General features: G+C 43.9%; 1 protein-coding gene across 2 annotated transcripts in view; it reads left to right on the top strand.

Moving 5' to 3' along the window:
• usp31 (ubiquitin specific peptidase 31) overlaps window positions 1-7874 on the top strand; it is a 31201-nt gene extending 23327 nt beyond the window's left edge. The window contains exons 15-16 of one of the 2 annotated variants that reach the window (XM_066690268.1): window positions 534-686; window positions 1740-7874. In XM_066690268.1, the coding sequence (XP_066546365.1) occupies window positions 534-686; window positions 1740-3292 (1706 nt within the window). In that variant the 3' untranslated portion in view covers window positions 3293-7874. Of the gene's footprint in view, window positions 1-533; window positions 687-1736 lie in introns of both variants that reach the window. The other variant, XM_066690267.1, reaches the window with a different exon arrangement.
• The last annotated feature ends 4668 nt before the right edge of the window (window positions 7875-12542 follow it).

Raw genomic sequence — 12542 nt, 5'->3', positions numbered from 1 at the left:
GGTTGGTACCTTGATTGGCACTAGATTTGGGATTACGCTACCTACAATAACCCTGGGCAGGCCAAGACCATCACAATCCATCACAGCATCTGAGGCTCTGTGGATAGTGTCAGTGATGGGTCAAGAGCGAGGAGAGGCTCTGAGAGGATTCATCTCCCTGCGCAGTTCCTCTAAAAGTACTTAAACAGTCCAGACTGTTGGGTCAACAGAATTAGCAAGGCGTCTACTCCAGAAGCCCACAGACACCAGTTTCTCTTCGGCGCTGTGTCCCGTAGCCTGTGAAGTGTGCGGCTCCCCAGTGGATTAAATCTGACCGGTGGCTGGGAATACATTTTGGAAATATGGGTCAGGCTGTAAAATACATAATAGACCTTGTAATTAGAAATAGATTGTGCTTACAACTGCAGAGACAGTTTCTCTTTTTGAGTGGCCCTTTATTTTGTGTGATTATCGAGTGGTGAGCTGTGTGTCCGCGTGTGTCCGCATGTTTCCGCCTGCTCTGTCTGATATCCGGGGTGTGTTCCTCGCTCCAGGTTCCACCAGCTCGTCTCTCTGTGAGCACTGGATCAACAGGCTTCCCGGGAGCAAGCAGCCCAGCGTGGCGTCGGCAGCCTCGTCCAGACGGACCTCCTTGGCCTCTCTCTCAGAATCGGTGGAGTTCACTGGCGACCGCAGCGAAGATGATGGTGAGCTACCGATTCTTCTTCCTTTTATTGTATTTGTCTTCCGGAGTAGTATGTGTGTGTTGTTTTTTCCCTAGTCTCTTACATTCATTTTTTTGTTTGTTTTGTTTTGTTAATCTGAGCTTGTTGTGAATTTACCTCATCTTACAATTCCAGTGAAAGAAAGCCGGACAGGGGGAAAATGTGTTATTAGTATATAATATTAGTATAATATGTTAAATTGATAGACGCATTAAACTTATGCAGGTAATAAGTAGGTGAGGGTGTTATGACTTAATTCTTATTTATATCTCAAAGGCATGCAAATAAAAAAAAAAGTAACCTATCAACAGTAACCTATGAAATTGGGGGCCAAACTGTTATTTAGACATCTTGAAACAAAAATGGGGACTGAAATGCCATACAGAAATGCAAGAAACACACTCTTCATTGGTCCGTTGCTGCTATGAAGTCACAGTGCCCAGGGCTAGGCCAATCAGAGAAGAGGGAACCGAGCGAGGCGGCCCACTCCATCTCTCCCCGTCCTGTCGTAGCTGCCGGGTTCAGCTTTTGCCTCCCAGTGAGCCTCAGAGGAACTGTAGTCTGGAAATGAAATCAGATATTTGACTTTGTCCCACTGGGTCCAGGAATTGGTCCTGATCCACTGTGTAGAGATGGCCAGTGAGAAGGTCCGGGGATCAGGTTCTGGTTACTCACCCAGCAGAGAAAGATGAGGCCAATGCAAAGATGATTGATTGATTTATGTACTTATTAGCAGACACCCCTAGTCAGGGCAACTTACTTTTCACAAGAATCAAATCATAACCAAATGTAGTAAATATTTTGGGGTAATATCATTGGAATGGGTTAAATACATTTAAAATTAAGGCTAAATCCATTAAGGGTGATCAAGTGTTCACTTACTAAATGCATGTTCAATACCTTTAATATTTGTGTGTAAATTTTAATCATAACTTGTAGAGTTGTCCCACTGTAGAGAGGAGAGCAACACAGGCTCAGGAATTCACTAACCTGGTGGCAGTGCATTAGTTGAAATTTTCTCTTGTTTTTAAGGAGGATTCTCAACTCGGCCCATTGTAAGAAGCGTTCAACGGCAGAGTTTATCTTCCAGATCTTCGATTGCCAGCCCTCTGGCGGTGACCGAAAACGGGGTCAAACCCTCGTGGTCCCTCTCGGCCAAGCTCCAGATGAGGTCCAACTCCCCATCGCGGTTCTCCCTAGACTCACACTCGTCCCCCACTCTGGAGCGGATCGGGGAGGCGGGCGATGACAAGGTGTCCACGTCCTGCTTCGGGAGCTACAGCAAGCACGAGCACAAGTCCAGTGGGAAGGCGCCCCTGGCGGTGATGGAGGGCTCAACGAGTGACGAGAACGGGCACAAGAGGTCCCTGGCGTGCCTGGAGGAGCCATACACCAAGAGCCCGTCACAGGCCGAGAAGAGGAGCTCCAAGGCCGAGCCCGTGGACAACAACAACCAGCTGCCCTGTGCCGTGGATCCGGGCATCTCGGGGCACAGGGAGTCCTCGTCGAAGGACACGAAGCACCGGAGCAGCTCAGGGTCCGCCCAGAAGGCGGAGAGCGCGACGTCCAAGAGGAGCTCCACCAAGGCGGTCCTGGAGCCGGAGAGGAGCTCCAAGAAACGCCAGACCAGCTCCTCTGCTCATGAGTCCCCGGTGTCGCAGGTCGCCTCCAGCCCTCAGATCAAGACCTCCGCCAAGTCGTCTGGGTCGAAGGAGAAGGGGGATTTGGCCAAGCCGGGGAGCGGCAAGTCCTCCTTGGCCTCGGCTCAGCCCAAGAAGGACTCCTCTCATGGCCAGGAGGCTGCCCCATCCGGTGCTGCCCAGCAGAAGCAGAGGGTCTCCTCCACGGCCCAGTCCTCCTCCTCCTCGCTATCGCCCACCGGGAGGAAGCCTTCCTCGGGGGCGGAGAAGAGTGCGTCGGCCGGGAAGAGCAAGCTGGCGGAGCGGACCGTGAGCAGGGAGTCTGCCCGGGCCAGCCCCCTAGCCGACAAGCCTGCCGCGGTCAGCTCCTCCAGGGCCAGTCCTGCCGCCCGGGCCTCCCTGCCCAGGGCCGGGGAGGGCGGGAGACCCGAGGGCCGGCCGGTGAGAAGCTCCAGCAGCAGCTCCTCGGTGACGAGCCTGAGGTCCCCCAGCGTGGCGTCGAAGACGGACCTCCGCAGAAACAGCAAGTCCGAGGACAAGGGGCTGTCCTTCTTCAAGTCAGCGCTGCGGCAGAAAGAGACTCGCCGGTCGGCAGACTTCGGCAAGACTGCCATGTTGGCCAAGAAGGCCTCAGAAGGGACTGCGAAATCCAGTACGGGGGCCAAGAGCAGCCCCCCCGCGGGGGCCGACGAGGGGCCAGGTAAGCCTCCTCGCAAAGTGTCTCCCGAACCCAAAACGAGCAAGGCAGCTGCGAAGGAGAAGGAGTCTGCTAAGACCTCCACCCCTGCCAAGCGCTCCTTGCTTTCTGCAGGCAAATCTAAGTCTTCCACGTCTGAAATAGGTGCTCAATCTCCTGCGAATGGGAAGAAGCCACTTGAAAAGACCTCGTCCAGGAAGCTTTCTTCCAGCACGCAATCCTCTGCACGGCCCTCACCCAAGCCTCAGTGATATTCAGCCCTGTCATTTCTCTTGTAATGCAGCTACTTTTATGTTGTTTCTTTTCTTTTTGATGTGCCTAATATATATTATATATATTTTTCTTTTCTTAAAGAAAACATATTGTAAATTATTAAAGCGCCTTTCTACTCGGCCATCAAACCAAATAATTGCCATTGTTGGCAAGATCTGGTACCAGAGTCCACTACTGTACACAGACTGAGAGAGGGATGTGTTTTAACACAGCACTTTGTATATATATATTAAACGGAGTCTTTTTTGCAGAAGAATGCTATATAATGTAATGGACTGTATATTTGATTACAAGGTAATTTTTAATCTCCTGTTACTGTAGCATGCTTTGAAGAAGTACGTTTTGGGCTTTATAAACAGACTAGTGTACGAGGATTGAGGTGTGTATGAAGGTTCGTCATGTTCATACAGCGTATTTTAATCTGACTGAGAGGTTGCTTTACTTTCTCTGAATTGCTTTGTAAAGGGCAGTATCTTACACCTAGTGGTTTTCAGGTGAAATAACATGACTTAGGCTCACTAGTGTGGGCCAGAAATGTTATTTTACAGCCGCATATCGGCAAATCAATAACAGCACAGTCTCTTAACTCCCCCCCCCTCCCCACACACACACACACACACCCCTCCCAAAAACAACAACCTAAGAAGCGATTAAAACGTGCCTCCGATCAGAAACTGCTTCAAATTTGACTGGTGTGGCTCGAATGGTTTTATTAATTAGTAGAAATGTTGAAATTGTTTTTCGAGAAAATGCTTACGATTAATTAATTTTCCCTCCTTGAAACGGAGCCAATATTCAGCTGTGCATGAAATACTGATTTCTGAACTTTACTTTTTGGTACAAGAAAACATTGAACTTAGGCCAGGATCTGCTGGTTTTTTTTTTTTAATTGTAATTTGCAAATTGGCAACTGGGTTGAAGCTTTTGATTAATCTGGGTCTTGGGCGTATTATCTGGAGAATTTATCCCACGTCTGAAGGCTGAGTCGTCTATTTTATTTTGACACTTAATTTCGTGCTTTAACTTTAGAATTAGAGGCGATTGTTTCAGCCAAGTTGACACTTGAGTCTCGGTTCAAAAGCATGAAAGCTTATACTTTTGCTGCTTCGTATCAGAATAAGTTGAATGATCTATATTCATTACTGTTTCCTTCGCTGCTCTAACGGTCTTAATGAATAAACTGACAAATCTTTCCTAGGCACTGAGAATTTCTTGTAGACAGAATTAACATTTGAGTGGTGTGGTTATATGGCAGGTCAGTTTCCTCATTAATATGCCATTAACCCTTTTTGTTTTTGAATTAACATCCATAAAGCTGAATGTCATTCCAAAGCGGTCTCTGACAGGCCAGACTGCAGCCCAGTAGAGAGAATGTCTTCTTCCTCTAACCAAGATCACGTGCTAATGTCTTTATGCTTAATTTGTTTTGCACTGACCCGCCTCGCGTTCACTCCTGTGAATTGACTCAGGTGGGTAATCTTTCCGTTTCTCTATACCTGGTGCATGCTGTGCCTGCTGTAAATGAGGTGGCTTTGCAAAAAAGGCAACAAAAAAAAGTCTAGCATCCTCTCTCAGCGCAAAGGACTCGACCCACCTCTGCGACCCTGGATGTCGTGACCGAAGGACGATTGGCAGAGTCCACCTCAATTTCCAGTTGACCTTGTGGCTTTGTGCTGGGGCCTCCAGTGCGTGCGCAGAAACGCTTTCAGACTCTGTGCTGGGTGAAAGTCTCTCCCGTGTCAATATGGCTTCCTTGCTTTGACGGCTTTGTGGTGCTGTAGCTGTTGCTTCATCTTAATAACCGCTCACTGGTGCCTTGGTGCTCTACAACTACAGAGGTCCCATTTGTATTCGTATTCTTTAATTTAAGAAACGGCATTTCAGCGGTTTTCCCAGTCGCTGACTTCAGTATGAGGAAATAGAGGGGGATCTCAAATGGAGGTTTATACTTCTATCATAGGATAATGGGCCTCTGGGTAATTAAGTTGGGGGCCTCGAGCAGCACTGCCATGTGAGACGAAGGGGCCTCGTAGTCAGGATGTGGAGAATGGATGAGCGATAGATCTGGTATCTGGTCTGGGTTTATTTACATTCCAGTCGCTGCCTGCACAGGAGATTTATTATGGCGTGTCAGGCCTCCTGTTTAAAAGGAGAGCATTTAAAACCCACAAAAAAACAAAACAATGCCTTATGACACTGCACGCTTAAATATGAGTTGAGTAAAAATTTGATATCAGTGTTTATGCCATTCCAGACACAATCAGGATAAATGAGCAGTAGGGTTTCTTCCCCTTGACACAAGAGGGTTACTTAGAGGGTCTCTTAGAGCCATTAGTTTGTAAGGTATTGCCCTTTAGACTGCCTATCATGCACCATTTCATAGCTACTCGCCGCTGCAGTCTTGCACAAAACAAATCGGTTACAATAGGTGAGGTGGTTGAGGTGTACTGTAAATCAAATACAACCAGTGATCAGGGTTTAGCAACAGTCCAACAGCCAATAACCTCTAAGCGCTGCCAGTGGCTCCTGAGTGTCAGCAGTCCCTGTCTTCAGTCCAGTGTTGAGCTATTCGAGACTTCGGCTCCCAGACCGCGGCCTTCGTGTGCCTGATGCATTTGAGACGGGGTTCAAAAGCACTCTGAGCTGAAATGCCATCTTAAAAGATGCACTCCAGCTCGCAGAGACGCCCTCGCCCGCCTCTCGATTCAGCCATCCTCGGTCCATTTATGTTTTAGATATAGGAAACCTGTATCTAGATATCATTACTCCTATCGCAGTCCATTTGGGCTTCTGTGCTTCAAAGCAGAGCTGTCGGCTTCTCACTGCACTGACATTCACAGAAAAGAAAAGCAAAAATAAATAGAATAAGTCCATTTGAAGATTGATGGCAGCGATTTTGCATGACTCTGCTGATGCATGCACTTACTTAACTATGCAAGCGACTGTTGCTAATATTGGCTGCACTGACTTAGTGAAACTGCTCCTGTAGACGACTAGACTATATTTTTACTGTATTTTTTCAAAGGGCCAGAGAGCGCATGTACAGTGTCTTTTTAAATGCTTTATTTGCACACTTTCTTTTCTCCTCTCCCCTTCCCCGCTCCCTTTTTAAAGGGTTGTCTGAGCTGTAAGATTGCCGTGTGAGAGTGGTAGGTATTTCTGATCTGCTTGCGAGAACACAGAAGTGACCAGGAACTCCTGTGAATGCGAACAAACTGGTTTTGTATTGGTTTTAATGGTTGTGTTTTTTGTTGTTGTTGTCGTTGTTTTTTTAAATATGTTTTGTAAGGGATAGGCCAATGCCTTTTTATCTTGGACTTTTTAGTGTGTTTTTAATCCTTTATAATACAAAACATATCTTGATTTATTTTGTATGGATCCAATCGATCTTCATTCTCTTGTACATAACCACCGCCCTCATACTAAAGACATTGTTTTTAGCATTTTAATCAGGTGCCCCGAGACCAGCACCTGTGGGGCATTATTCTGCAGAGTGGTATTAGTCTATCCCTTTGTATTTATATCAACAGCACTAATTCCAAAAATCATCCCAGCTGTTTTATTTCTTTCTGAAAGCAAACTATACTCGTATCCCATTGATTTTTCTTTTCTCATTGTATTCAACGCTTCATGTACTTTGTATAAGATCTCACCTGAAATGTTTACTTCATATACCATTGTGAGAGACTTCCGAGAGTTCAAATCTAATCCTGGATGATTAAACTGGGGAGTTTTCTTCCCCCAGAAGAGTGCGAATGACAATGAAAAGACCTGCACAGTTCAGACCAGTCGGGCGAGTCGCCGTCTGTCTCCGGATTTCAGGTTTTCCACCCTATTGGCTCACACCTGTGTTTGGCAGCACAGCACTGTTTCAAAGCTCAGTTGAATTTGAAGATCCTATTCTTTCCAAATAAGATCAGTTTTGTTTAACCTGTGTACACTGAGATAGTGCCATCTCAGAGATCCTTCATAGTCATCCAGGATTATTTTGTTTTCCTTTTCTGATGCTTAGAGTTTGAAGACTTGGACTGAGAAAGATATTACACTTTAACATGAAATCCTCCCCATGAAGGCTTTCTCTTCTGGTTTTTGGTTAACACACTGGACTTTAAATACTGGCGTTTTAATAGCGAACTGCAGCGAGGGGTTACTGTACACGACATCACTAGGTACTTTATTTGTCACGGTTAAGTTTAGGTTGTATGTTAGAGTTCTGACATCTGTACAGTAGAAAGAGAGAACAGGTCTTCCGGAAGGTTGTTTAAATACATGAATAAATAATATTATTAATAAAATATATATTAAAAATGTAAATGTATCTTTTAACTTATTCTGGGGCAAGTGCATGTGACTGTGTCAATGCCTTTTTTTTCTGTTTTTGTTAATTTATTTGTACGTTTAAATATCAGAGGAGTATGCACTTTTGATATGCAATTTATTTTCTTTTTTTTATGTTTGAAAATGCATTTCTTTTGATGGGAAAAAATCTGTTTGTATACATAAAGTTGGTTTACCAATGCAAGAACAAAAGCGAAAATATAATAAAACACAGAAAATTGATATTTTCCTTTTTAATTATTATTTAGTTTTTATTGTTTTTATATTTCCTGTATCGTTTGTTTCTTTCTCCTGTGACTGTTACAAAATGACCAGTTTTCCATTTCATATTTATATCCACTAGAGGGCGCAGTTGTCAGTTTTATTTTATAACTGCCCTGCTGCTATATTGTAGCTTGTGTCTCTGGTGTGAATATTTCCTTCAGAGGAAATTGTATCTAGTTAGAAACAACAATAGTGAGCATTTTGCATCACATTGTCATGAAAGCGTCATCATTTGATCGTGTTGCCGATTTTTTAAATTATTTTTTTAACCCTTTCTTTCAAAAACTTGGGTTTTATGGCAGTTTCCTGTGGTTTCCTTTGTGTTCAACCCCAGTCCCCCTCCGGTCTCTTTGCTCCTCGCCATTTCCATTTCTGTCACTCTTGACATCTTGCCATTGAATTGACTCAAACTCTTGGTACATCGGACTCCACTCAGCACGGGATTAGGATATTTCTTAAAATCAGGTTTTACTTATTCATTGATATATCCATAGATGCTCATAGATACGGGTCTCAAAGTAAAGCGTAGGGGATTGGCGGATTGGCCCTCCTTGGTTCCCCTGTGATGAAAAGTGATCTAAATTTGCCAACGTGACGAGGTGAAGATTCTCTTTCAAGCCTGTGGATTTAAGAGGTCAGCCATCCGTAATACTCACTAAGACAAAATGTATTCAAACTCCCTGCAGTGGAGTCATACCCGGTTGGGGGTGGATTATCTATAAGGTTAGCGTTTACCCGTCTCCTGTGCATGATGTGTGAAATGGACTTCCATCATTTCAATGCTTTAAGGAAGATGTGAATTAAAAAGAATCAAGATCAAGGTTTCATCGTCTGTGCAAAAGCACCAGCTGCCTCACTGATATCAGAGCATCGACTCCGCGAAGCCGCTCATCAACAACAAATTTCTAACGAAGCCGCTCATCAACAACAAATTTCTAACGAAGCAGCCCATCAATGCGAAGGGGCTCGTCAGGGAGCCGAGCGAGGCGGTGTTTATCTCATTTATTCTGAGGGAAGCACAGAAGGAGATCTATTAAATTTGGCCAAATTGATTGTGAATTCCGGCGGCCCATCGGAAAATCGCGCGTCCGTGGATGTATTGACAACTGTGTGCAACTCTCGCGTAACCCTGTCAGAAAGCAAATCCACCGATCTCTTCTTACCTTGCCCTGAATGAAGTCCTCAGTGCGGGGGGCGCTTGGTCGACAGCAGACAGACTGGCGATGGATTGATCGTTTTTGCTGCCGTGAACTTCACTGATAGTCGTCGGGATCATTGTGTTCCAGCAACTGAAAAACGCTGCTTGTGATTTCTGTGTGTTTGTTTGTTTAGCAGACTCTTACTTTTCCTTCGTTAAAATCAATGAGCAGGAACTATCCTCATCTTCTCCTGTTCATTCTTGAACTCGTATTTCCACGCAAGGTGTTTTTTGTCTCTGAAGTGTAAGTCTTTGGTGAACGACTGGATCGGTTCGGTGTGTTAGCTGAGTTACTGGGCCAGACTTGGACCTTTGTGGGCTTGTGATTATATATCTGTGGAACTTCAGTGTGGCGAGAATGAATTGACCACAAGGCCAAGGGTCCTGCTGACCACACAACCAGAAAGGGACTGAAACAGAAAAAATAACTGGTTTCATTCGTGAATTTATTTTCAGGTCTAGCTGCTGGTTACGATTGCAGATCTGTAGGCCCATAGTGTGTGTGTGTGTGTTTTTTTTTTTTTTTGTGTCAAAGGAGTATTTTCTTATGTTTTTAAATAGTAAATGTCAGAATTATGTCAAGCGCTCTTAACAGGAACTCTAATCCTCTTGTGGTTGATGTGAAAGGTGCACCTCTGAGCCGAATTAAACTGCACATCATTTCTAAGAATTCCGGATGATTTCTCTAAACTGCTGTAAAATAACTTGTAACTTTAAAAGGCATACAATACCCCCTGGCCCCTGATTGGACCATGAGTTGTTTTATTCTTTCTTTCTAGAATATTCAGATGAAATGATTTGCGTCAGATTTGCCGTACGATTCGGTTTTTCATTCGTGGCTCCTTCAGTCAAGTCACTGGGAACCTCACAGTACATGTACTGGATGTTATTCCACGAATCGGTTGAAGGTTCCCCACATTGTCAATCGCGCCAGAGGTCACGCTCCCGTGTGCCGACTGGCCTCCTGTCTCGTTTAGTCTTCATCGATGTCCGTTTCCTCTCAGTACTGTAACACGGACTTCCTGCAGACACCACAGGTTTCGACCCCCCCCACCCGTCTATGTGTTCCTCTGTTTCTCCTGTGGCCGCTGGTCTGCACACAGAGACAGCAGGCTCGTGCGTTACAGACAGCCGAGTGAGAGTGTGAAGCCATTACCCAGTGATTACTCACACCGAACACCCTAATAATGGCTCTGGCTGCAGAACTGTAATCCTCCTTTGTACTCGGGCTCTCAGGACATTTTCCACTATAGTCTTTAGTCACTGTGGTCCGTCTCCCCCCCGCTTAAATGCACTTACTGTCCACACTTAACCCCAGGCACAAATTACAATGTGTGCCCCCCAATTTCCTGTCTTCCTTTGAAAAATAAAAATGATCCCATTTTATGTCTCAGCCAGGGTAATCTCCGACTGCTTGTGTCTGTGGAGTTCATTTGGCGCCGGCTGCTCGAGCTATTTATAAATACTCTGCACACTCCATCAAAAAACTCATCCTACCGCCAAAATATTTTCTCTCTCTCTCTCTCTCTCTCTGGTATTCATTTAGTTTCGATCAGGGGAACAACACCCTTTAAAAACAAAAAAGTGTTTTGTATTTGATTCAAAAGGTTGACTATGTTTCCCATCTTTGTCGTATCAGATTTTGAAATGGACATTCCTGGTGTTTGGAGCTGCTCGAGTGCAGTCCAGTGGCAGTGTTTGAGGATAACCTTCAGGAAATCTCGCTTCTCTTCATTAGTAATGAATGAAATGCATATTTTTAAAAAGTTTTAACATCAATACCTAATTTGCTTCATATTAAATAGTTTTATGTTTTATGATTGATTGCAGGCAGTTACTAATAATTACCACTAGAGGGAGATCCATCTGCATGTCGATTCACTGACATTTTTGAAACCCGGTCCCTCCCTGGTTGCCTGGGTCAAGTGTGCACTGCCAGTACATTAATAAAGGCAGTTTTCTAACAGTGTAAAATCAACTGTCTTCACACTGAATCTTTAAAATCCAAGACAGATTTTCTTTGTGTTTTGGCAAAAGTTGATTATATATGATTGGTGCTAGTTTCCAGTCACATGCGTTTTAAATTGTTGAATGAAGATTTAATTCAATTATTTGCATTTCTGGCACTTCATTTAGTTGCTGGACAGAAGGTAGATCAACAGTGCTAAACGGCACTTCTACAGTTCTGCCACTAGATGGCGCTCCATCTGAAGTTTAAAATATTATAACACCAATGAAGCTGCAGTCAAGTAATATTGTTCATGAATTCAGGTGTGGCCTGTGGAGTAAATCTAGTTAAACTGATTTTTTATTTTTATTATGGAACAATAATTTAAAGTATCTGACAATACAATGTCTGCATGTGGCTGTATGTTTTGCATGCTGTATAATTGGATATGTATTTTTATGGTAGTGGTATGCATCCGTAGTAGTAGTATGTAAAATGAAGTAGGTTAGTTATAGTATAATAGAAGATATGCTAATTTCCATATTATAAGTAGGTATATGTAAGTGTTATTATAACTGATCATACAATACTAATTAAGGCCTCAAGAGTAATTAAGCTGTTTTTACACCATAACACCTTAATAATTTGCAAATACAAGCACAATTAGGAAAAGATAGAGAAATTGTGGACCAAGGCAGCCATAAGGGTCATAAGAGAACAAGAAATGTCAGAGAACCAAAATTGTCGTCACGCAAGCAAAATATACCATCCAGGAATAGAAAATGGCATGAAGGATTATTATCGACCACAAGCTCGACACAATGCGCTGTGCCAGGAGTGACATTTTGAGCTCTCCACCCCGATGATAAAAAGTATTTAACAGGAAGAGGTCCTCTGTCTCTGCAACATTGTAGAAAACAAGCCCCACATCTATCGAATGCAAACAAAACCATTTTGGGGCTTCTGGATTAATTTATCCAGTGAATTGCATTTGGAGGATTTAATTATTTACAATTTCGCTCCAAGTCGGCTTTAATTAAATGAGTCATTTGCCATTAATTGATATGGAAGCAAACCTAACATGCTCTGGTAACTTTTCCTGTGCAAGATAATACATTGTAAATACATTTTGTGGCTCTGGTTTTTAATAGCCTAGCCTAGTTTACCGTTTATGTGTATAAAGAATAACTTAACTTAGGCACGCCTGTCAAATGATCTAGGACAGAAAACGGAGAATATTTTGATGGAGAGGGTTAAAAACATCTACAAACGGAGTTTCTCATCATCACTGTGACCTTCTGCCCGTGTCCATCCCTGAGATCCCCCATGATCCTCTGTATGGTTGATTTCTTCTTGCTGTCCTCCAGGATGATCGATTCTGGTTTGTTTTGTTAGTCTGTGGGGATACATGACTTTTTTGTGTGGTGCTGCAGTGATGTGCTGTCCTTACTGTAGCCCATCTGTTTCCAGTCTCTTCGGT

The sequence above is a fragment of the Amia ocellicauda genome, chromosome 17 (assembly GCF_036373705.1).
Source record: "Amia ocellicauda isolate fAmiCal2 chromosome 17, fAmiCal2.hap1, whole genome shotgun sequence".
In the NCBI taxonomy this organism is placed as follows: Eukaryota; Metazoa; Chordata; class Actinopteri; order Amiiformes; family Amiidae; genus Amia; species Amia ocellicauda.
This window is presented reverse-complemented; position numbering and strand designations above follow the sequence as displayed.